General features: G+C 46.0%; 1 protein-coding gene across 2 annotated transcripts in view; it reads right to left on the bottom strand.

Annotated features, from left to right (window-relative positions):
• The window catches only part of ANO6 (anoctamin 6), a 128,105-nt gene that overhangs the window by 48,049 nt on the left and 53,215 nt on the right, over positions 1–26,841 (bottom strand). For both annotated transcript variants that reach the window (XM_024211865.3, XM_024211866.3), the window contains exon 3: positions 13,897–14,025. In XM_024211865.3, coding sequence (XP_024067633.2) covers positions 13,897–14,025 — 129 coding nt within the window. The remainder of the gene's footprint in view (positions 1–13,896; positions 14,026–26,841) is intronic.

Genomic DNA, 26,841 nt, shown 5'->3' with positions numbered 1-26,841 from the left:
CTTGTCGGTTCTCTCCCTATGTTTATAATCAATTAATAAAGAATACATGATTTTTAAATGATAGTGACTTTATGTCCTTTGAAAGCAAGCTGGGAGAAGGGGGAGGGTGGGTTCCTTACAGAGAATGAGTCAATAAAGGGGGCGGGTTTTCATCAAGGAGAAACAAACAGAAATTTCACACTGTAGCCTGGCCAGTCATGAAACTGGTTTTCAAAGTTTCTCTGATGCACAGCGCTTCCTGGTGTGCTCTTCTAATCACCCTGGTGTCTGGCTGCGCGTAATCAGCAGCCAGGCGATTTGCCTCAGCCTCCCACCCCACCATAAAGGTCTCCCTTTACTGTCACAGAGATTGTGGAGCACACAGCAAGCAGAAATAACAATGGGGATATTGGTTTGGCTGAGGTCTGAGCGAGTCAGTAAAGTGCGCCAGCGACCTTTTAAACGGCCAAATGCACATTCCACCACCATTCTGCACTTGCTCAGCCTGTAGTTGAACAGCTCCTGACTCCTGTCCAGGCTGCCTGTGTATGGCTTCATGAGCCATGGCATTAAGGGGTAGGCTGGGTCCCCAAGAATAACTATTGGCATTTCAACATCCCCAACGGTTATTTTCTGGTCCAGGAAGTAAGTCCCTTGCTGCAGCCGTTTAAACAGATTAGTGTTCCTGAAGACGCGAGCATCATGAACCCTTCCCAGCCAGCCCACGTTGATGTTGGTGAAACGTCCCTTGTGTTCCACAAGTGCTTGCAGCACCATTGAAAAGTACCCCTTGCGGTTTATGAACTGGGTACCCTAGTGCTCCGGTGCCAAGATAGGGATATGGGTTCCATCTATCGCCCCACCACAGTTAGGGAATCCCATTGCAGCAAAGCCATCCACTATGACCTGCACATTTCCCAGAGTCACTACCTTTCATAGCAGCAGCTCAGTGATTGCTTTGGCTACTTGCATCACAGCAGCCCCCACAGTAGATTTGCCCACTCCAAATTGATTCCTGACTGACCGGTAGCTGTCTGGCGTTGCAAGCTTCCACAGGGCTATCGCCACTCGCTTCTCAACTGTGAGGGCTGCTCTCATCTTGGTATTCTGGCGCTTCAGGGCAGGGGAAAGCAAGTCACAAAGTTCCAAGAAATTGCCCTTACGCATGCGAAAGTTTCGCAGCCACTGGGAATCGTTCCACACCTGCAACACTCTGCGGTCCCACCAGTCTGTGCTTGTTTCCCGGGCCCAGAATCGGCGTTCCACAGCTATAACCTGCCCCATTAACAGCATGATCTCCAAAGCACCGGGTCCCGCGGTTTGATAGAATTCCATGTCCATATCCTCATCACTCTCGCCACCGCGCTGCCGTAGCCTACTCCTCGCCGCCTGGTTTTGCAGGTTCTGGTTCAGCATAAACTGCACGATAACGCGCGAGGTGTTTACAATGTTCATGACTGCTGTCTTGAGCTGAGTGGGCTCCATGCTTGCCATGGTATGGCGTCTGCTGTGTTCACCCAGGAAAAAGGTGCGAAACGGTTGTCTGACGTTGCTTCCCTGGACAGGGGGGAGGATATACCCAGAACCACCCGCGACAATGTTTTTGGCCCCATCAGGCATTGGCATCTCAACCCAGAATTCCAATGGGCGGAGGAGACTGTGGGAACTATGGGATAGCTATGGGATAGCTACCCACAGTGCAATGCTCCAGAAATCGACGCTAGCCCCGGTACATGGATGCACACCACCGAATTAATGTGCTTAGTGTGGCCGCATACATTCGACTTTATACAATCTGTTTCCAAAATTCGAATTATATAAATTCGGATTAATCCCGTAGGCCTAGTCCACACTACCCCCCCACTTCGGACTAAGGTACGCAAATTCAGCTACGTTAATAACGTAGCTGAATTCGAAGTACCTTAGTCCGAATTTACCGCGGGTCCAGACGCGGCAGGCAGGCTCCCCCGTCGATGCCGCGTATGCCTCTCGCCGAGCTGGAGTACCGGCGTCAACGGCGAGCACTTCCGGGATCGATCCCAGAAGATCGATTGCCTGCCGCCGAACCAGGAAGTAAGTGTAGACGTACCCGTAGTGTAGACATACCCTCAGATATCTTATAAAATTTACTTGAAATGCACTCCACTTATTGGAGTTTGGAATCTAGTCCTAAATTGTTGTGATTTTCAACAGTGCTTGCTACGTTAGTTTCAGGTAAACTTCAAACGGCTCAGAGTTCAAGTTCAGATGCTTATATGAAGCTTATTAACCCCTTCTGAATCTGATAAATTTGTCTGGAAATCTTATGAGAACAGGCTTCCTTCATAGTATTTCAACATTTCTGACTTTTGTCTCAACTATACCGCAAAGACACAGAGGCACATGGGGATGCAGCTAGGGAAGGTGAATTGTGATGGGTCATTCACCCCAGTGATGAGCTGCCAAACTCTTAGGAACCGGTTCCCTACCGGGTCTTCGGCGGCACGGCTCCGGCGGCTGAAGGACCCGCCACCGAAGACCCGGTAGGGAACCGCCCGGTGAGTACACCCCCCACCCATGTCCTGCCCTGACTGCCCCCCTCAGAAACCGCAACCCATAACCCCCCCGCTCCTTGTCCCCTGACCACTCCTTTCCGAGACCCCCAACCCTAACTTCCCCCCAGGACCCCACCCCCTGCCCAACTTGCCCTGCTCCCTGTCCCCTGACTGCCCCGACCCCATCCACCACCACCCCGACAGACCCCCATAACTCCCCTACCCAACCACCCCCTTCCCCATCCCCTGACCGCCCCCCAAGAACCTCTGCCCCATCCAACCCCCATACCCCCCGCTCCCTGTCCCCGCCTTATCCAACCCCCCCGGCCCCGGCCTCTTACCCCCGCCCGGGCTGGAGCTGCGCCACGCGGCCGGAGTCGGGGCCTGGGCCGGGGCCGGAGCCATGCCGCGTGGCCGGAGTTGGGGCCTGGGCCGGGGCCCGGCCCGGACCCGCGCGGCCGGAGTCGGGGCTGGGGCCTGGAGTCGGTGCAGGGCTGAGGCCCGGAGTTGGGGCTGGGCCGGGGCTGGGCAGCGCCACACGGCCGGAGCCGGGGCCGGGCCACACCGTGCCTGGAGCCCTTCTCCCGCCCCAGCTCACCTGCAGGAGTCGGGGCTGGGACCGGGGCCCGGCCCGGCCTGGAGCCGCCCAGCCGGAGTCGGGGCCTGGCCCCTGCCCCAGCTCACCTGCAGGAAGCCCTGCTTGCCGCAAATCGGCTGATTCGCGGGAAGCAGGGGAGGAGAAGCCGGGGGGAGTGTCAGGGGAGGAGGCGGAGCTAGGTGAGCTGGGGCCAGAAGCAGGGCAGGGAGCTGCCAGAGATTTTGTTAAATTTAAAAGCCCTTTTAGAACCGGGACAACCGGTTCTAAAAGGGCTTCTAAATTTAAGAACCGGTTCCTGTGAACCGGTGGGAACCAGCTCCAGCTCACCACTGATTCACCCCATACTAGCCCTGTAGGGGTTAATATAGGCAAGAGAGGCCAATTAGCCATAGGCTGCAGAAGGAGGGAAGCTAGAACATAATGAGGCTTAACTGGTGAAGAAGTTCAGCTGGGCAGAAACAGGCATGACTTCTATAAAGCTAGGGAGCTGGCAACAGAGACTTGGCCTGCAGACACATTGCTTGACACAAGGAGGGAGAGTAGGAGCCTGGAATAGCTAAGGTAGGAAGCAGTCCCGGGCAGAGCAGAAAGGGCTGGGAGAATAAAGCCCAGAGCTGCTGGGTTTAGGGTCCCTGGATGGGAACCTGGTGTAGAGTGTGGGCCAGGGTTCCCCTACAAGCCAGTTTGGGAGTGGCATGCTAGGTGCAGCCCATTAAGTGACTGCCAGAGACAGTTAGGAAGGAGAGAGTTAGTACCCGGGGAGAAGCGTCAAGGTGACTTGGCAAGAGGGCTAAGCCATGAAGAGGAAAGCGCTGCAGCTCCAGACGCATAAGAAAGCTCACTGAGTAAGGGCTGGTCTACACCCAGCCGCTAGTTCAGCGGCTGGGGATCGAAGTTCTGGGTTCGACTTATCGCGTCTGGTCTGGACGCGATAAGTCGAACCAGGAAGTGCTCGCCGTCGACTGCGGTACTCCAGCTCGGCGAGAGGAGTACCGCAGAGTCGACGGGGAGCCTGCCTGCCGCGTGCGGACCGCGTCTGAACCGCGGTAAGTTCGAACTAAGGTATGTCGACTTCAGCTACGTTATTCACGTAGCTGAAGTTGCGTACCTTAGATCGACTTGGGGGGTTAGTGTAGACCAGGCCTAAGTGAGCGGGAAGACAGGCTGAGTAGAAAGGAGCATCAGACCATGTGGTGAGCCAGATGGGCCACTAGGAGGCAGCAGAGCAGTAAGAGAGCATGTCCTGTTACAGGAACAAAACCAAGAACTGTATCCAAACACTTCAGAAACCCAAAGTGTTTGTTTCTTCTCTCCAAATGTTCACCCAGTCTTGGGAGTTTTTATTTTGCCCCTCCCCCCCAATTTACCCAATTATGCTACTAATACCTACAAATTAACTAGAGCTGTCGATTAATCACAGTTAACTCATACGATTAACTCAAAAAATTAATCGTGCAGGATACACTAATTGTGATTAATCACAGTTTTAATTGTACTGTTAAACAACAGAATACCAATTGAAATTTATTAAATATTTTGGATGTTTTTCTACATTTTCAAATATATTGATTTCAGTTACAACACAGAATACAAAGTGTACTGTACTCATTTTATATTATTTTTATTACAAATATTTGCACTGTAAAAATAACAAGAAATAGTATTTTTCAGTTCACCTCATACAAGTACTGCAGTGCAATCTCTTTATCATGAAAGCGCAACTTACAAATGTAAATTTTTTTTTTACATAACTGCACTCAAAAACAAAACAATGTAAAACTTAGAGCCTACAAGTCCACTCAGTCCTACTTCTTGTTCAGCCAGTCGCTAAGAGAAACAAGTTTGTGGGAGATAATGAAAGTGAGAAAAAATGTTTGCATGGCACTTTTGTAGCTGACATTGCAAGGTATTTACATGCCAGATCTGCTAAACATTCGTAGGCCCCTTCATGCTTTGGCCACCATTCCAGAGGACATGGTTCCATGATGATGACATTCGTTAAAAAAACAACGCATTAATTAAATTTGTGACTGAACTCCTTGGGGGAGAATTGTATGTCTCCTGCTCTGTGTTTTACCTGCATTCTACCATATATATTATGTTACAGCAGTCTCAGATGATGACCCAGCATGTTGTTTGTTTTAAGAACACTTTCACTGCAGATTTGACAAAACGCAAAGAACGTACCACTGTGAGATTTCTAAAGATAGCTACAGCACTTGACCCAAGATTTAAGAATCTGAAGTGCCTTCCAAAATCTGAGAGGGATGTGGTGTGGAGCATACTTTCAGAAGTCTTAAAAGAACAACACTCTGATGCAGAAACTTCAGAACCCGAACCACCAAAAAAGAAAATCAACCTTCTGCTGGTGGCATCTGACTCAGATGATGAAAATGAACATGTGTTGGTCTGCACTACTTTGGATCGTTATCGAGCAGAACCCATCATCAGCATGTACGCATGTCCTCTGGAATGGTGGTTGAAGCATAAAGGGACATATGAATCTTTAGCGCATCTGTCATGTAAATATCTTGCAATGCCAGCTACAAAAGTGCCATGCGAACATCTGTTCTCACTTTCAGGTGACATTGTCAACAAGAAGTGGGCAGCATTATCTCCTGCAAATGTAAACAAACTTGTTTGTCTGAGCAATTGGCTGAACAAGAAGTAGGACTGAGTGGACTTGTAGGCTCTAAGTTTTACATTGTTTTATTTTTGAATGCAGTTATTTTTTGTACATAATTCTACATTTGTAAGTTCAACTTTCATGATAAAGAGTACTACAGTACTTGTATTAAGTGAATTGAAAAATACTATTTTTTATTTTTACAGTGCAAGTATTTCTAATAAAAATAAATATAAAGTGAGCATTGTACACTTTGTATTCTGTGTTGTAATTGAAATCAACATATTTGAAAATGTGGAAAACATCCAAAATATTTACATAAATAGTATTCTATTATTGTTTAAGAGCGCCATTAATCACAATTAATTTTTTTAGTCGCGCGATTAATCATGATTAATTTTTTTAATTGCTTGATAGCCCTTAAATTAACATGGGTCAATTTCTGCCCTCAGTTACAGTCATGCAATCCCATTAGAATTATTAGGGATGTGACGCTACTGAGCTATCACACTGCAAAGTGACATGGTGAAAATCCCTTGACCAGGTTGACTTTCTCCATTACAACAAATTCATTCTCTGATCATTCAGTTCTACCATCTTCCTACCTAAATAACTGTCCTACAATGGGGTGTAGGCAGTGTGACCGACTGGTCAGAACAGGAGCCTGGCCTACTGGGTGGAAAAGAATCAGAGGGTAGAACCGGAGGCATGGTCAGAGGCCCAACCAATGGTTGGAGCCAGCAGTCAGAACAGAACGAAGGTCAGAAGCCAAGGTCATAGTCAGCAGATTCTAAGACAATGGTTGGAGCCCAGTAATCAGAAATTCTGAGGAAGATAGGAATGAGGGCTGGAACTGGAGCAGGCATAGATTAGAGCAAGGTCCAGTATAGGAAGCAGGCCTGGCACAGCTGCAGGCAAAGAGCACATTGAGCAGCCACTGTGCAGCTCTTGCTTCAAGGCTTAAATGGTGATCTGTTGGCCCTTCTGTCTAATCAGGGAGCATAGTCACTTTGTGAGGGTTTAATGGTCCCTGCTGAGCTCAGTGGGGTGCTAGGTGATCATGCCTGGAGCTAGCTGAGGTCCTGACAGTACCTCTACACCGCCTCTTGAGGGCTCCTGCTAGGGTCCCTCAGCCCTGGCTTGTCAGAGTATCTTCCATGAAATTACTGCAGGAGACAGGGAGTATGAACGTTTTCTTTTGGTTTCCAGGATCACTCCTCTGGTCTGTACCTCTTCCAGTCTATCTAGAGCAGGGGTTCTCAGGACAAATTTTTTGGTGGCCTCAGACTGCGGCCACCAACTTTTGCTGGTGACCGCTCTCACACTTTTTCCTAAAGTACTTAATTAGCTTTAGGAAAAACAAATAAATATGCACATAGATATGTCCAAATCATTGTAATTTATTTATTGCTAGCTAGTAAGTCTGCTGTGAAAAGTGATATTAACCAACATACAAGTATCACTTTTCACAGCAGACTTACTCAGCCCTGCCAAGCCTGGGGACAAATTAAGCCCTGGATATCTGGAAGGACGAGGGAGGCAGCCAGGGGCTAGAGCCTGAAGCCCCGCAGCTGGAGGCTGGAGGCTGGGGCGTGCCGCCGTGCAGCCAGGGCCTACGGCTGAAGCCCAAAGCCTGAGCCCCACCACACCGGGAAGGTGGAAATTCACCCGCTGCCAGCTCCTCCAGTGTTGTGCCCCAGGTGTCGGCCCAATCCTTGTTGGCGGCCCCAGCAACCAACACCAAGGAAGCACATCCAGGAGCAACAGGGTGGGGGAGGGGATGCTACTTTGCCCTCCCCTTCCCCCCAATCAGAGCCCAGGAGGCTGTGGCTGCAAGAAAAGCCCCTGGTGGCCGCATGTGGCCACATTTGAGAAACTAGAGCTTCCCCTGACCCGCTGGGAGTCAAGGACCAATGAACTTTGTATTCCTCCTATCCATGGACAATAACTGGAGCGTGAATAGAGGAGGGTCTACTCGTTTGGGGAAGGAGGTTGTCGATGAACCATTTGAGGAGACAAACCCGAAACACGGGGTGAATCTTTGAGGAATTCTGGGAGTTGAAGCTGAAGGCCACTGGGTTTAAATCAGCGGCCACTTCTGAATATATGGATCCTAACTATCATTAATTTTAATGAGTCAATGACCTAATTTCTGCCCTGATTTACATGTCACAAAATAGGGTTGTGTGAACTGCAATTCAGGCCAGAACTTGTCCCAGTAGTATTATCCTTACCTATCAAGGGTGAAATCCTATTTCCATTGAAGTCAATGGGAGTTTGCCATTTTCTTCCATGAAGCCACAATTTCACCCCAGGAGAATAGACCCCTTTGGATCTATTACTATTCAATAAACCAGAGTTCTAAAGCTCTGTACACAATAAACCCCTGCCTAATAGGTATATAAAGCTGCCAGGAGAGTCAAAGAAAGAGTAGTACAAACAAGGAAACTTTCAGTCTTTAAGCACCTTGAATTACACAATGTGCTGGATATAAAGTTTGGCTTTTTTTTCCAGTTTATTATTGACCAGGGACAGACAGTGAAGTATGCAGTATTTAAAGTTGATTATAAATGACAACATTTCCCATTTTGGTTACTTGTAATAGTATTTCATCATAAAAGTAGTAGTCAATTTGTCCCAAATGAAAATATAAACAAATAAGCAATAGTGCCTGTAAAAGACAACATAAAGATTAGAGATTACTCCAAGGCAAATAAAATCTTTATACATAAAATATTTCCACATCTTTCTGGGAATTCTGATAGGCCAAAATGCTAATTCTGTCATTACATTTTCTATTTATTAGTATTTTCCCAGGCTGCAAAATTGCATAACAAATAAATAAGCTGTCTTCCCTTCCACCTCTTAGTTACAGAAGCTTTTGTTTTATTCCCCACCCCCTCGTTTTCAATTACTCTAACTCCCTTTATTTCTTTGTTTTCTCTCTCTCTCTCCCTCATACCAGGGTGCAGTAAGACCCAGAGAAAATCCAGTGCATTACTTGTAAGGAAACAGGAAGTTTTACATGTCTATACATAATTTGCTTATGAAATGAAGTGGTGTAGAAGGTTTTGGCCTCAATACTCTCTGCACAGCAGGTGCTCTGAAATGAAAACAAGCATCTATGCACTGTAGCTACCTTTGAAAACTGGGTTTTAATAGTGCACATTTCAGCAGAGATTTTTTTGTAATAAACCTAAAACCATCTAATAAACAAGTGAGGTCTAATTGCACAGAGTGAACAACAGAGTTGATGAGGGAGGGACAGCCCAGGCAAATCCCACCTTTATCTCAGGAGCAAATGTACTTGGAGCTGGCCCTCATCTACTCTATCATCAAAAAGGCAGAAACCTCTCACCTTTTAAAGATGCCAGAATCCTATTCCTTGACTAACAGATAAGGAAAGTGTATTATTAAATCCATGACAGCAGTATTTGATGTGTTTTTCAACATTTAGAGAAATTCACCATAGGATTCTGGTCACACTGAATGACTCACTTCCTCTCACTCCACAGTACAAAAACCTCCCAGATTAAAAGGGAAACAGTCCATTTTTCTCTACCCTCTTCTTCCTCCTCCTCCTCCTCAACCTTTCACTGTCCTCTCGCGTCTTCCCTTCACTCATCCATCATCTGGTCCATATCACCCCCCAGCTTTGAATCCTTTTATTGGTTCTCCATCTATGAATACATCAGATTCAAGCTCCTTGTTCCGGGCTTCAAGACCCTGCATAATTCTGACTCTCCCTAGTTCTCCGTCCTTGTCTCTTTTTGTGTCACCAGCCATCTCCTCGGCTCTACTGATACCAATCTCAACATGTTTGTCCTCAGCTCCTATAACATCTCCGGGCCTTCACACTGTCCCTATTCATGTAAGGCCCTTTTCTAAAGGCTACTACCACTCTACATTTAAATCTTTCCTGGACACCCACTTCTGCTGTGAGTCCTGCAAAAACGTAGCAGATTGATAATGGCAGAGTTGATAAGTAATTGGAAATAGGGTATATACATCATGGAAAATACACTCCCCACACTCCCTCAGATCATGTCATCATTAAATTATCAAAAAGTGACTAGTCTCCACCATGGCCACTTGTATCCCACTATCCCCTCTTTTTGTGTCCTATGGACCCTGGTGCTGCAATTCATAATATGAAGGTGTATTACTGCACCACACAGAGCCCCACTGACTTCAGTTGGGCTCCACAGGGGCACAGCAGTCTGTGCACACGTAACAAATGACAGGATGGGGCCTTAGATTGTAAGCCCCTGGGGACAGAGACTGCACCTTCTTTTATGGATGGAAAGCACCTAGCATAATACTGATTATCTTACTGGTCTGATAATTCAAGCGTTAATTTTATCCACATAATAAAATACTAATAATTTATTGCACATGTTTAATTTTCATCACTCTTTGGAAAAGACACCCATTTAAAAAAATACATTTGGGTTCTGACCAAAAATGACAGACAAAAACATAAAAATGTAATTGATACGACAGTGTTTCCAAAAGGGCAGCTTTTTGTTTTTAATTACCTCTCCACTTCGTTTTATTTTTGGTACTTGTGACCATGTGTGAAGCTACATCCACCCACTGTTGTACTCTATTAAACACAACTAATGACATTCCTTATGACTGCCTCAGCAATGCCAACTGCAATACTGTGCAATGAATATCAACCCATCTAGCTACAAGGCTTTTTACTCCTACTCCTCCTTTTCCCTAAGGCAAGTCATTATTCATAAACCTGCTGCTTTTGGTATTGTGTTGTATCCTTGCCCGTCTCCAGCAGAGTCTATTAAAACTCAAAGATTTAAGAGAGAAACGTTGCTCAGATACAAGAGTGAAGTACTGTGGAGGATCAGACTGTTGGGGGGACATGGGAGAAGAAAGTATTGGGGGAACAATATTGCTGGGGGAGGGACACAGAGAGAAGTGAGTATGGAAGATATGGTGTCGCTGGAGTGCATTTGTGTGTATGTCTGAGAAATGGACGTTCTGGAGCAGGCATGTGGAGTGGGAAAAATGGATGGAACAGATTAGAGCAGGGGCTTTAAGGCAAAGTGGGAAGAGGGCCCTGCCTCCTGTCTCCATGACCTGTTTATCTCCCTCCACACCTCAGGCTTAGCCCTTTTGTATTCTGTCCTGATCTCTTTCTTACATGCATAAATTTAATGCTGAAAACTTTATCTATGTAAATGTTATACACCTTAAAATACGTTGAGGTTGGAGTTCATTGAAAAATAGGATGAATTTTTCATGAACATTTTCATGAAAAAATTGTCCTTTTTTTCTTGTTGAAAACTTTTGGAATTTAAAACTTTTTGACCAGCTCTTGCTGGGGCAAAGGACTGTGAGGAGAGAAGATATAGGAAGTGACAATCTGTTCTCTTTCTTCGTGCCCCTGCCCTAGTCAAGATTATTCTTTTTAACACACTATTTCTCCCTGGTGCAGAAAAGAGCAACAAGGATGATTAAAGGCCTGGAAAAAACTCTCATATAAAGAAAGATTTAAAAGATTGGGGTTGTTTACCTTGGAAAGGAGATGAATAAGAGGGTCATTATATATGCATATCAAATAATAAATGATATCAAGAAGGCAGATCAGAAACTTCTGTTCTCCCTGTCTTATAACATAAGAAGAAGGGAAAAATTTAAAAAGTGGATAATTCAGAACTGATCAAAGGAAATACTTTTTCACACAATGTGTAATTAGACTGTGGGATTCAGTGCCATAGGAAGTCATTAAGGCCAAGAACTTGACAAGATTCCAATAGGGATTGGGTACTTATATAGTTTTCAAGAAAATCCAGAGTTGTCATAATTAATGATGACTAAAACTTTGGAAGGGCTATTAAACTTTTTGCTCCTGGGTTTAAGCCAGTCTCTAACTATTAGAGACCAAGATGAGACCTATATCTGGAATAGACCAGTGTTTCCCAAACTTGGGACGCCACTTGTGTAGGGAAAGCCCCTGGCGGGCCGGGCCGGTTTGTTTACCTGCCGCGTCCGCAGGTCAGGCCGATCGCGGCTCCCACTGGCCACGGTTCACTGCTCCGGGCCAATGGGAGCTGCTGGAAGCGGCAGCCAGTAGGTCCCTCAGCCCACGCCGCTTCCAGAAACTCCCATTGGCCCGGAGCAGCGAACCGCGGCCAGTGGGAGCCGCGATCGGCCAGACCTGCGGATGCGGCAGGTAACAAACCGGCCCGGCCTGTCAGGGGCTTTCCCTACACAAACATCCCAAGTTTGGGAAACACTGGAATAGACTATTGAACATCTGTTTACTGCTGGGTTCTTATACCTTCCTCTGAAACATGTAGCTCTGGCCACTGTCAGAGGCAGGATACTGGACTAGATGAACCTTGGATCTGATCCAGTCTGGCACTCCTGTTTCTATGTTCCTCCTCCCACCCACTCTTAACACCCATGTTTTTCCTATAACTCCCAGCAATGCCCTCTCTTTCCCATTCCTCTCCGTGCCACCACAACTCCCCTCCTCCATATCGCCCCAAATCCTGGTCCTTCAGAACACCCCAGTTCTCTGCCAATCATCTACTACCCCTAGTGATCCTTAATATGTATCAAGTCAGTGATGAAGCCCCAGAGCATTCCAGGTGCTGACGCTTTCGTTACAGAAATCTAACCCTGTGAAGTGCACAGATGGATCCAACTGCAAGCTTGGCCCCAAGCCCTGAGCCATCTGGGAGCTCAATCATAGAGCTCACCACTAATCCCACAGTTTATGATCATCCCACACATTCAAGGCCAGATCCTTGGCCCCACTGCTGGTTGCTTTGTGCTAAAGCTGCCCTTATGGGGCTGATGGGGATTTCCTTTGTGTAGGCATAGCCCTGAGTGGCTTAATGCCAGCACAGCCAGCTCTATGCTCTCTATTCCCAGCACCTTCCTCCTGCAGCATGGTGGGGCACGTCAGGCGCAGGAGGGAGTGTGATCAGAGTATGCTATGCCATCCTGTGCTAGTGAAATGGCCCTAACAGGTCATTCCAGCTGGTGCAAGTTGGAGTAGTCCTGTGACTGTTACAGCTTGTGCCAGCAGCCAAACCAGCCTTCACCAGTGCTCAGGAGAGGGGGAATGGAAAAGTGGTGGAAAACCACTCCCCTCAGGTGTGTAAAGCAGAGCTCACCCACACCTGAGGATCTGGTCCTCTCTGTCTATAGGTTTCCACAGTGAAGGCCTGGTGTGCTCCGGTGCTCACTTGGGTGTCTAGGTCAACACAGGGACACTTCTGGCTTTGGTATCTTTCTAGCACCGGCTAACTTGTGGAGGAGCCAGCCTACAACAACAACGATTCCTTGATTGTTCTTTCAAGGGAAGTGGTCTATGAATTAAAACTGCCCTATTCTTCACTGCCTAAAAATCAGTCTTTATGAGTGAAACTTGGGAGTTCAGAAAACTTGCTGCTGCTGAGAACATGTGGGCTGAAAAATCACAAAAATCACAGGGAAAACACATGTAATTTTTGACTACGCAACGTATAAACATCTCTATTCCTACTCTTTCCAAATTCCCTGAAAGAAGTTTCACAGGCTAGGTTAAGCATTCCAATGCGCAGACACATTGGTTACTCCAAACAAAAGTGAGAAATAGTGCTTAAAATACAAGTCTGGCTTCACCCTGAACTTTGGAGTTGGGTGACCTTCTTTTGGCAAATAGTAAATTCATTGAAATATGCAGTTTTCAGGGGCACTGATGCTATTTGCCAAACTGCATTTAGAGAATAGTTTCAGCCAAAAAAAAAAAAATAAAAAATAAAAAAAAAGGACAAAAATACTGAAAATGTCAAAACATTTTGTAACATTTCATTTTGACCTTTCCTTTCAAAACAGTGTTTTGTTTTGAAATCTAGATAATTTAAAAAAAAGGTGAAACCACCAAAAAAATGGCCCAAAACAAAATGAAAAACTGAAATAAATTTAGTTTGGGTTCAAACATTTTGTTTGAAAAAAAAATCATTTTTTGTTTTGTTTTTTTGTTCAGTGAGACACTGAAAAAAATCCAGTTTCGGTTCAACCTGAATCAATTCTCCTCCCCTCTCCCCCAGCTTTCAGTTTGGCTTGAACTGAAAAATCAATTATTTTTTCCATGCTAATTATGACCAATGCCTCCATGAAACAGAAACTGAGAAACACCTTACCATTTGCTTTTTATTCACACTCTTCTTGCGATTCTCATTTTTGCTCTCATCTTCATACACCAAAACAAAGTCAATTCTTCGCTGGCCATCGTTAAAGAACAAGGAGTCAGGTTTTTGATCAAACTCTGCCTGTAAGGAGTGCAGAACATTTTAATTATGAAGATCTTTACAAGCCAGTTCTTTTTGTTTGTTGACTATGTACAGAAGTTGAGGAGTAGAAAAACTCAATGTCAAGTCGTTACAGTAGCAACAAAACTCAGGATCATACTGTTCCCTTTTGTAAAGAGTCAGGTCTCTGTATGACATAAGGACAGCAGAACTTCTACCTAATTTTCTCCTTCAAAAATTGCAGATTAACTTTTGCAAATATGGCAATGGAAGGAGCTTAGGTGACAGTACCATTACCAAATAAGGCATCTGTCAAGTAATGTACATACCATTGTGATATGCTGTTACAGATCCATGTTATAAAACATTTTGGTTCCTGCAGGGACTCTCACAATAACTGGCTTCCCGTCTTTCCCAGAAACTTTGCCAGAAGTCTGAGCTTCTCAACAACTGAAAAATCCTTTCATGGCTCCATACACACTAATATCCATAAGAACCAGTGCCACATGCACGACCCTGAACCAGAGAAGGACACGGCCACAGTGCAAATGCATTCACGAAATGTAACGCATCCCAGGTGGATATACTTCTTATTTTTATTAGCAAAATCTCAGCAGGAACAGAACATTGTTAAACGCCACACATCCATCATGTTATAATATATGCCAAAATCAAAAAGATTAATATATCCATAAACCATCACCCAGTCCCTAGAGGAACATAGGATAGATTGTCATATCCACTAATAACATCTTAATGTGTTAATTCATGTGTATGACATTTTAGGCACAATTGATGATGGGTTTGATGGAGAAATTTGAATGCTAGAGTTACGTTTTTGCAGTTAGTTTGTGGGAATACTTGTGGGCATCACCATGTGTAATAATGCTTAAGGTTAAGATTTTGTCACAGTTATTTTTAGTAAAAGTCACAGACATGTCATGGGCAATAAACAAAAATTCATGGAAGCCAGTGACCTGTCTGTGACTTTTACTAAAAATCACAGGGGAGTGAGGGGCTGAACGCTGTGGGGGACTGAAGCCCGAGTCCTGCAGAGAGGGACTGACAGCTGCAGGGCAGAAGCTGAAGAGGTCTCTTACAGTCACGGAATCCATGATCTCCAGGATGAAATCGTATCCTTAATAATGCTCATCCTCACATTCATTTTGTTAACAACTAAACCTTAATGTCATTAGAATTCTCACCCAGTTTGAAGAAGTGGGTGTCTGCGTGGCTTAGGTTAAACTGGAAGGTGTTCATGACATTGGGTCAGATCCTCAGCTGCTGTAAACTGATATAGCGCCACTGAAGTCAACGGAACTATGTTAACTTATTCCAGTTTAGGATCTTATTTCCAAAGTTGTATGAGAGAAGATATGTATTCCTAAAGGCTTGCAAAACTGCTGAAAACAAGAACTTCTTTCCCTGCCTTTCCTATATTGACCCTGATATCAAAGTAACGACTTGTATGAGGCTTTACTCACTGTTGTTTGAATGGTAATGTTACCTATTATTACTAACGAGTTTAGATACAACTGCTATAAATTACTCCAGGCTTTAAAGGTTTGGGATAATTAATGTTTCAAACTTCTTGACATCCAGCATCTTTAGCTTATTGCAATGACACAGAATATCTGTCTGAACCAAATCAATCAGCAGTTCTCATTTCTTAGAATTATAGGAGTTAGAGCTGAAAGAGACCTATTAGATCATCCCACTTGGCCATTCAAGGATTGTTTGCAACAGCTGTAGTTTTAAATATAAAATGCAGCACTGCTAGTGCTATCTCCAGACTAGTTTTAAATGTCTTGTAATTGGGCTTAGCTGCATGGTGTCTACATTCTAGTGTGGAGTTAAAATATCAAATTACTGTAAAATAGTTATGTTTTGTTTTTTAATTAGCACCCTCTTTTCTACTGAAGCAGAACCTGATCATACTTTTACAACTTATTACGTTTCTTGGAACTAAAATAAACAGTAGAGTGATGTTAGACATTGGATTTGTATTTTTATCATACTGATTTTACCTTGACAACTACACTGTCATTTGCATTTTAAAAAATGAAACAATATGAACTTGGGAAAGAGTCAAATGACTAAAATCAAGTCAGCAACCAGGTGTTCTAAATATAAAAATCATACTAAAAAGAATTTATGACATTCCTGTTACTTAAGGGACAATGACAATAAATACTAAGTGGGCCAATCTCTATGCTCATAATTACAATAGACTCTCATGTATCTAAGTCTATAATAAAAAGGGGAAGATAGAAGTGACCCGTATATTTAGGTAGCCAAACACCTTCCATTTTAAAAGGATTCTTGTAATTTTTTAAAGAGAAATTCTAACACCTCTATTGTTTGCAGAAGGCCTTAGACATTCAGCAGAGAGAAAGCCCTCAGGTTAGACATTCAGCAGAGAGAAAGCCCTCAGGTTAGAGAAGAGCCTTTGCTTTGTCCCATGAAATTCTGTACAGGTTTTCCTGAGATTTAAACTGTTGAAAATTACTATTTCCCTCTTCTCACTTGCATTCCTTAGGAAAATTTTGGCAGTATTTCAAAATAACTGAACATGAACATTCTAAAGAGCTGGGTGTTCACCCCCACCGAAGCAGCAGCAGATACAACACTGAAAATGCAATTGAAGTGAGCTGTTGTAGCAGCTGTTGCAGTGGGAGTGGGGGAAAGGGAAGAAAGCCAGGTCAGACTTCTGCCAATCATTCCTCTCTTTCTCCCCCTTGGACCCAACACATGGCCCAGCAGACTATGCCCTCCCCTGGGCAAAAAGCTTTTTTCAAACTGCTGGTTGGTTTGGTCCTGTAGCTCAAGTGGTAAAAGTCCATGTTGCAATGCTGAATGTACAGCGGTCAGACTCTTACGATGACGAGTAATGGGGGGGATTGTTACGGTTGCACATAACAGAATTTTTGTTTGTTTTTGTCATAACTATAAAGGGAAGGGTAACAGCCCTCCTGTGTACAGTACTATAAAATCCTTCCTGGCCAGAGACTCCAAAATCCTTTTACCTGTAAAGGGTTAAGAAGCTCAGGTAACCTGGCTGACACCTGACCCAAAGGACCAATAAGGGGAAAAGATACTTTCAAATCTTGGTGGGGGGAAGCCTTTTGTTTGTGCTCTTTGTTTTGGGGGTTGTTCGCTCTTGGGACTAAGAGGGACCAGACATCAATCCAGGCTCTCCACATCTTTCTGAACAAGTCTCTCATATTTCAAACTTGTAAGTAAACAGCCAGGCAAGGCGTGTTAGTTTACCTTTGTTTTCTCAACTTGTAAATGTACCTTTTACTAGGGTGTTTACCTCTGTTTGCTGTAACTTTGAACCTAAGGCTAGAGGGGGGTCCTCTGGGCTCTTTAAGTTTGATTACCCTGTAATCCCTGTATTTTCCATCCTGATTTTACAGAGATGATTTTTACCTTTTTCTGTAATTAAAAGCCTTCTTTTTAAGAACCTGATTGATTTTCCTTGTTTTTAGATCCAAGGGGGTTGGATCTTGATCCACCAGGAGTTGGTGGAAGGGAGGAGGGGGGATGGTTAATTTCTCCTTGTTTTAAGATCCAAGGGGTTTGGATCTGTTTTCACCAGGGAATTGGTGAAGAGTCTCTCAAGGCTACCCAGGGAAGGGAATTAGCATCGAGAGTGGTGGCAGCGGACCAGATCTAAGCTGGTAAGCTTAGAAGTTTTCATGCAGGCCCTCACGTCTGTACCCTAAAGTTCAGAGTGGGGAAGGAGCCTTGACAGTTTTAATAGGAAATTACATTAAAAATCCAATGTTTAAATAAAGTCATTTAGGTTGCAAAGTTAAGCTCTCAAAAGCAGGGCCGGCTCTAGGTTTTTTGCCGCCCCAAGCAAAAAAAAAACAAAACTTGGAAAGGTGGCCGGAATGCTGCCCCTGAAATTGTGCCGCCCCAAGCATGTGCTTGGTTTGCTGATGCCTAGAGCCGGTCCTGCTCAAAAGTTAGGAAATGCCAGATTTAAGGTTGCCCATGTCACCTTAATTTGTCCCCCTTGTGCGCATGAATTACGATGCAGACTTTAATTACATGATCACTAGGGCCAGTGTTTTCCAGCAATGAAAACAGAGTAATTTCAGATTTTCCAAGCTGTATATTTTGGAAATTTTAGATATGAATTATAGTGATACAAAAAATCCGTGTATCGACAAACTTGAGCAATACATAATCCTTTACAGCATGAAAGTGCACTGGGGAAGGGGACAGAAGTCAGCTGTACAGGAGAGGTGGGGGACAGATGCTGGGCACTGAGGGCTAGCGCCAGGCCAGCTGTGTGCTGGGGTGAGGGGGCAGGAGCCAGCTGTGTAGGGGAGAGGAGGGACAGATCTTGGGCACTGACAGCCTAAAGCCAGGTGTGTGGTGGGGGGAGGAGGGAGGAGCCAGCTGTGTGCAGGGGAGAGGCACCGTGGACGCTGCCGAGAGTAGGTGCAAGCGCCGTCCACTCTGCAGCATGGCGAGGGAGCCCGGCGCCCCACTGCCAAGTGCCCTGCCCACCCAGGAGAAGCTCCACAGATGTTTTGCCAAGCACAGGGCTGTGTAAGGATGGGAGAAGTTGGCCATGAGCCTCAACAGCAGCCAGCCCCCAGCTTCTGCCCTGCGCCCTGGGGATGAGTCAGGTGTCTCCAGCCAGAAATCGGGGGGGGGGGTGGAAGAGGGAGGAGGCCTGACATGAGCCCGCATACCCCACCCCTTCTCTGATTGGTGATTCCAGAACTGAAGAGTCATTTTGGAAAAAATCGTGGCAATAGCAGCAGTTTCCAGAAAACACTGGCCCTAATGATCACATACTTCTTTTTCCACAGGACCCATGCCTCATTCAGTATGCAGGATAGATGTATAAAGGGGTCAAATGAAGGCTGCATGGGCAACCTTAAATCTGGTATTTCCTAACTTTTGAGTGCTTGACTTTGCAACCTAATTTTCTTTTAATAATGTGGAGGGTTTTTTTTTTTAACGTAACAGTATATAGACTATCATAAGGGGGAGGGGCAATAACACTACAAGCCTACAGAGGCTGGCCATTCCCCAGTGTCCTACATTTCAATAGCATTCATATGTATCACCTTTTATGTAGCTGAAAGATTAAGCAATTTTATTGCAACTTCATGAATCCAGGTCCACAAAGGGTTCACAGTTGTGAAAATATAGCTGGAAGCCCATTTTTCAAATGTAATCCCACTGGGAAGCCTTTGTTTAACTTTTGTTTTTAGCTACTGTAAATAGTGTCCCGTTTTCCTCACATTACAGACTTTATAAAGCATTAAAGTAAAATAACAAATTAAACATGGGTATTTATCATTTTGTTCTGTGGCACCTTTAAGACTAACAGATGTATTGGAGCATAAGCTTTCATGTGTGCGTCTGACGAAGTGGATATTCACCCACGAAAGCTTATGCTCCAATACATCTGTTAGTCTTAAAGGTGCCACAGGACTCTCTGTTGCTTTTTACAGATCCAGACTAACACGGCTACCCCTCTGATACTTATCATTTTGTTGTATGATCAAAATTATGAAATACAAAAATCTACATTAATGTAATATTAAGTGCTACAAAGTTAAAGTGTTTAAAGTCGGGAAATGCAAAAACTCAGGTTCCAATAGTCCAATTGTGTTGTACCTCGCATATATTTTATTGCATAGCTTTTGTAACGTTCAGTAATAGATTAAGCAACTCATTTAATTGAAAAAAGAGGGAAATAGAAAATAACATATCTGTGTAATGCAGCTAAGTTAACAAAAAAATAAGATTCCAACAGAATTGTTATTTCATCTATTCAACCATAATGTTATATTATTATACTCTCTTACTTTTCATTTTCAAGTTTAAAACAGTTAAAATGATGCTTCAAAATGATGTTATCAGGGATTAAATTAAGTTAGAGCTCCAGTAAATATTTTCAACCCCTCCCCAGAGTTTTTATAGCATGTAAGTGGAGGGGGCTCCAGGAAATACTCTATAAGAATTTAAATTTATTATTAAAATGAGTTGAACTGGGCTGCAAATTTAATGAGTTCTGCTTAAACATCAATGGCTTAATATAGCCCAAACATTATAGACAGGCCCTTTGTATCTGACAGCCCTTTGTTTGGGAAGAAATAATCATGGGTCCAATTTTCAGAGCCTCAGTTTAATCAGCTAATACATTTTCAGTAGTGATGCAGATATCACTCTTCCAGTCTGACGTTATAATAATGCCCTAATATATAGCAGATTGATATTGATCAATACCGTTAAACAGTATGAAACAATACATTTACCTGGTGAATAATTACATTTAGCACATATTATGTCATGTTTTTGAAGACTCAAAGCACTACACAGTACACTCCAATCAATCAATCACCACAACACCCTTGTGAGGTAGGTACCAGTTATGCTAATTTTATACATAAGGAATCCAAATGAGAGGAAACAGGCTAGACTGTGGGTAAATGTTTCAAATGCATCTAAATAATTTAGGAACCTATGTTCCATTTTCAAAAGTGATTTAGACACCTAAGTCACTGAGGTACTTTTGGAAATTGTACCCTGTAATAACAATTGCCCTGAATAAAGAGTGGTGTGTAACGTCTATGCCCTAGGAGCCAGACAAAGGAACAAATTGTGACTCAGAGTCACAGTCCTCTGCCCTTTCCTGGCTCTGTATTTAGTAAATTACTGTCCCTGTGAGCCTAACTAGCTACTATGGCAAGTGAATTAAGCGGCATTGAGGCAGAGCTGTGCCCTCTCCCCATTTCTCTCCACTTCCTTCCCACCTACTTGCTAATATGAGCGAGTATCAGGCGAGTAGCCCTTGCTCTCTCACTGTCAGGACAAAGCTGCAATCTGAACAGGGAAATAAAGGGGATTTTATCCTGAACAGCTAAGTAAGGTCTGGGATAACTTGGCTGGCAGTGACTGGACCAAGGCCATGTGGCGAATCAGTGAGAATCTGTAGTGGAACTGAGGACATCCTGACTCTCGGTCCTGTGCTATAGATCACTGGGCCTCTCTGGCACAGAATGCTATTTGAATGTTTTGTCATACATATGTGAAACCTAGCTGCACGAGACTTCTCCAGCAGAAGATGAGAGGGTAACATTCTAGCAGTGAGCATTCTACAGCAGCAGCTTACGCCTATGCTCCAGTTTCATGGAAACAATGCCACATGACATTAGCCAGAGTGAAATGTGTCTACATTTACAGTGGTTTCTCAGGACACTCGAATGGTCTGTGGGTAGAGACATGGAAGATCAGTAAAAAGATGAGAATGAAGAAAAATGAGTGAGCTAGTAAAAGCCAAGATTGTTGTTTATTCATCTTTTACTACACCATGAACAAGCACAATATTTTAAGGTCAGTAGATAATCTAACAGGAGTACTTGTGGCACTTTAGAGACTAACAAATGCCACAAGTACTCCTGTTCTTTTTGCGGATACAGACTAACACGGTTGCTACTCTGAAACCTAGATAATCTAAGTGACAAGACCCTCTGCAGGAGTGACTTGTCCAACTGGCATTTTTATGGCAGAAAACCTAGGATCACACTATCTTTGAAATTATGGAGGACAACTTTCACAAGATTAATTGCTCTTCAGTAATTTACTATTGTAGTAAAAATGTGCCTGCCTTGGACATCAGGTTATATATACTGGGCCTTATTTGCAGCTGATGTAAATCCCTGTTAGGGTGACCCGATGTCCTGATATTAGGGGCTTTGTTTTATATAGGCAACTATGCTCCCTGCACCCCCACTCCCAAAGTATCCGGATTTTTCACACTTGCTATCTGGTCACCCTAATCCGTATAGCACTAGTGAAGTCAATAGGACTGTGTCATTTTACACCACCTGAGAGTCTGACCCATTGTTTTGCTTTATCTTTAGATTATTTTTCCCTTACACATAGAATAATATAACCATAACACAAGACCATAGAAGCTCCTTTGCACTAGTGTAGGCTGCTTTTTCATTGATATTCAAGTGCCAAGCTCACAATTCATATTATGACTCAGACAGTTCTATTAAAAATCAAAAGAACTATAGTGCTTTGCTGAATTTCCTTTTGTTGCCAGATGCCATCAGCCTGACATGGAATTAAGTTCTGGTCCCCGGATGTCAGCAGTTAGTCTGGAAACAAGTTACCCTTTTGTCATGCCCTGAGCTTAACTACTCAACTCTGTCTGAAAGGAACTCAGAAAGACTAAAACAAAATAATATCCATATGGCTTGGGACCTCTTCAGGCCAGAGATTTTCTTCATTGTGTGTATTACACAGAGCCAGATGCATTGCTGGCACTTGAAATAATAACCACGTAGGTCCCTAGTTCTGCCACTCTTGCACTGAGTAGCACTTTACTCTGTAATATTCCCAAAGGCTCCATTGTCCCTTGACCTAAAAGTCGCAAAGCACACGAGACCGTCAGAACAGCAGGAGGGAAAGCAGCATTTTAGAAAGGCTGAAGGGATGCAAACTAAGAGTTGGGTAGGCTGGACAGCAGGAAGTTGCTGTAAGGCTGGTCTACATGGCGCGGCAATGTGCACTACAGGGATGTGATTTCTAAAGTATTCCAACATGTGCTCGCTGACTGGCTTGTGTAAACCCTGCTGGCTCACATTAAAAGGTCCCTAGCATGCATGAACATAGTGATGGTGAAAGGGCAGATTTTGGAAAAGATGTTGCACTGCTAAAGTTGTAGACCAAATCTTTCACAAGTCTGTGCTTGAACAAGTGACCTGTTGGGTGTTCAACCAGAGGCCTGTGCATGACAAAGCATTCACCATTTACTGGGGATGTTTTCCGAGATATGTTTTGTATCCCCCATGACAAGATGAATGCTGTTAGTGTTGCAAGTGGTGGTGCAGGTGTAACCCACACACATTCTGGGTGTGGTCTTCTGTCCCATCTAGTGGCACCGAGACCACTTAGAGCAGGGGTGGCCAACCTGTTGCTCCAGAGCCACATGCGGCTCTTCAGAAGTTAATATGCAGCTTCTTGTATAGGCATCGACTCCGGGGCTGGAGCTACAGGTGCCGACTTTCCAATGTGCCAGGGGGTGCTCACTGCTCAACCCCTGGCTCTGCCACAGGCCCTTCCCCCACTCCAGTGTAATGAAGTGCTAAAACAGAGATACGTTTTTAGTTCTGTTTTTAGCAACAGTGAGATTAGCAAGCATCAGTCAAAAGGAGAACTTTCCTATACGGTTTCAATACCCCAACATGTAAAAGGAGAAAGCTGCTTCCCTTCTATTTACTGAATGAAGCTCAGTACTAAAACTAAAGCTTTTGCACCAGTTAGAACAGAGAAATATACTGGGAGTCATTAGTACCCCCTTGACTTAAGAAAACTGATAGTAACTGCTGACATATGATGATGTCAAAGCCATTTGACTGCGCTGTGCTAACTTAGGTTAGACATCCAGCTGACTTCCTGTTATATTTTTCATGTAACTTTTGCAACTGACACAAGACATTTGTTAAGCTTTATTAGGAAGAGGCCAGAAGTCTTTACCTTTACATAAGGCTGAAGCCAGCGCTCCCTTGTAGGACTAGTTTTCAGCCCCCATATAAGGGAAGGGGTGGGGAAATTCACACTTTCAGGATCTTTGGGTGCCCTCTAAGGCTACATCTGCACTGCACTCCACTCCACTGATGGCAGCGTGTAGGGTATGTGTAGCTACACAATACAGCGGAAACCAAGATGCGTCCACACTGTGGTGTGTAGCTACACATGTTGGTTAAAGACTCTGGCAGCTGGGAGGCAGCAGGGCTTTCCCTGCTGGAGCCTTTCCCCACTACTAGAATCTTTCCCTGCGGTGGGGAAAGACTCCAGCAACCGGACAGTACACTGCTAAAAGAAGCAGTGTAGACAGGGAAGCACTGCTTGGGCAGGGAGAGAGCTGTACAGGGTATGTACACGGGTACATACACACGCTTCAGGCATGTCTTTACTTGCCTAAGCCATGCTTCACAGTTTACACTATTTATACTGGGCTAGGGGAGCTACCCACGTATATACTCTACATGCTTCTTTCGGCAGCGTACAGTGTAGACGTACCCTCAGGCCAGACGTTGACTGTATTATTTTCCTCCTGTGTGTTTCTATGGTATCTGGGTACTTCACAAACATTAATGAATTTATCTTCACAATACCCCTCTGAGATAAAGTGGCATTATCTCCATTTTATAGACTGGGATGGGTGCATGGGAATGAGGCACACCAAGATCAAGCCAAAATTGACAAGTGTCTACTAATTCTGGGTGCCCAACTTAAGATACCACAGGCCTCATTTTTTTTTAGAGTACTTAACATTTTTTACAGCCCTTTATTTGTTCAAAGCATAGCTCGAATCTACTTCACTTGCAGTTGTGAATGCTCAGCACTTCTGCAAATCTGGCCCTTGTCTTGCCTGGTACACCCATAAAATAGGGAACACACCAGTAGTGGTCACCTTTGAAAAGCTTGGTTTAAGTGACTTGCCCTACATCACACAGGAACTCTGTGGCAGAGGCAGGGGCAGAATCCAGTTCTCCAAGGCAGCATTCAGGTTCCTTGACCATAAGATCATCCTTTCTCTTCTTCAAGCACCTTGCCTTATTCACTACACACCTTCCAGTTTTCCTAAGCAATGGAGGAGGAGTCCTACACATAATAGGCTTGGTCTCTACACAACCTTGATTCATTCCTAGAGCGCTGTCCAATCTTTGTATTGAATAGGGTAGGGGTCTTGTGGAAAAAAATAGTGTAGGATCATGTAATTAGACTTTATCATAATGCATATACAAAGCACAGGCAGCCTTATTTCTGGCATTTTCTAACTTGAGTGGTTGACTTTGCAATCTTAACATTTTTTAATAAAGAGTTTTTGGATGTCATGTCCCTTTTTTTTAAATTGGAGAAAAGGAACTATATTGACCCCCAACTTGGGTCATCATCAGAGCTTGGACTTTTACATCCACAGCACAGACTTCTACCACTTGAGCTACTAGAGCAGGGTGGGCAATAATTTTCGCAGGGCGGCCACTCCATGAATTTTGGTAAGTCATCACGGGCCTAGGGTGACCAGACATCCCGATTTTATCGGGACTGTCCCGATATTTCCTTGTTTGTCCCGCGTCCTGACCAACGTTAGGTCGGGACACTGGACAAACAAGCAAATACTCCAAAGCCCGGAAGTGCTCGCGCCCCCCTGCCCGGACTCCGCCCCCTCCTTCCCCCATTGGCTCCCTCCCCGAATCCCCGCCTCTTCCCCGGGCTCGCCATTCCTCCTCCCTCCGGCGCTTGTGGAGGGAGGCCCTGGAGACGCAGGGGGAGTGCTGGGCCGGGGTGAGTGAGAGTCCGGCCTGGCCCCAAGTGCAGGCAGGACTCAGTCGGGCGGTAGGGAGAGTAGGGGGGCGGCCCGCGGGGCCAGGCGGCGGCTGTTCTCCCCCTGGGCAGCGGGACTCGGGAGCAGGCACTGCTGCAGCTCCCACTGCCACGGGGGGAGGAAGCGGCCGATGGCCAAGCTCGGCGGCTGCGGCTCTGGCGCCCCCGAACCCCCCGAGCCCGGGCCTGCTGCGGGGACCCAGCAGCGCGCACGCTGCGCCCAGCCCCTGGCCAGTCGCGTCTGGGCTGCTGCCCAGCTGGTGCAATCCCGCGGCGGCCCGGGGCGGAGGCATCGGCAGTCCAGCCCCGTTCATTCCCCTGCGGGACCCGAGCGGGACGGGGGGGCTGGGGCCTACTGTCCCCACTCTGGGGCCGCCGCGGGATAGCACCAGCTGGGCAGCAGCCCAGACACGACTGGCCAGGAGCTGGGCGCAGTGTGTGCGCTGCTGGGTCCCCGCAGCAGGCCCGAGTTCGGAGGGTTCGGGCCCGGGCGCCAGAGCCGCAGCCGCCGAGCTTGGCCATCGGCCGCTTCCTCCCCCCGTGGCAGTGGGAGCTGCAGCAGCGGCTGCTCCCGAGTCCCGCTGCCCAGGGGGGGAGAACAGCCGCTGCCTGGCCCCGCGGGCCGCCCCCCTACTCTCCCTACCGCCCGACTGAGTCCTGCCTGCACTCAGGGCCAGGCCGGACTCTCAGTCACCCCGACCCCGCACTCCCCCTGCGTCTCCGGGGCCTCCCTCCAGCGCTTGTGGAGGAAGGGGAGGGGGGGGGGTTTGCCCTGCCCTCTCCCGCCATGCCCCCCCCCCCCCCCCCCCGTGTCCCGATATTTGACTTGGGTGATCTGGTCACCCTACACGGGCCGCACATTTCTACTATATTAATGGAGGGGGTGCGGGGTCTGGGAGGGAGTTGGGGTGCAGGAGGGAGCTCCGGGCTGGTGCAGAGTGTTGGTGTGCAGGAGAGGGTGAGGGGTGTGGGCTCTGGGAGGGAGTTTGGTGCAGGTGGGGGCTCTGGGCTGGGGCAGGGGATTGGGGTGCAGAGTCTGGGAGGGAGTTTGGGTGCAGGAGGGGGTTCTGACCTGGGGCAGGGGATTGGGGTGCAGAAGGGGGTGCAGAGTCTGGGAGGGAATTTGGGTGCAGGAGGGGGTTCTGACCTGAGGCAGGGGGTTGGGGTGCGGGAGGGGATGCAAGGTGTAGGCTCTGGCTGGGACGTGCTTACCATGCCACTCCCGGGAGCGGCGGCGGCTGGGTGCTGCTGGCACGTCTCTGCGTGCCCCTTGGGGGGAAGGGAGCAGTGGGTCTCAGTGCGCTGCCTGCGCCCGCAAGCACCACCCCCACAGCTCCCATTGGCCGGTTTCCAGCCAATGAGAGCTGTGAGGATGGTTCTGGGGGCGGGGGCAGCACACTGAGATGCTTCCTCCCCGTCCCCCCCTGCCAGGGGCACGCAGAGACATGCCATCAGCAGCCG

This window comes from Terrapene carolina, unplaced genomic scaffold (assembly GCF_002925995.2).
Source record: "Terrapene carolina triunguis isolate 2854851 unplaced genomic scaffold, T_m_triunguis-2.0 Scaffold68, whole genome shotgun sequence".
In the NCBI taxonomy this organism is placed as follows: Eukaryota; Metazoa; Chordata; order Testudines; family Emydidae; genus Terrapene; species Terrapene triunguis.
The sequence above is the reverse complement of the archived record's forward strand: the minus strand, read 5'-3'. Positions and strand labels throughout refer to the sequence as shown.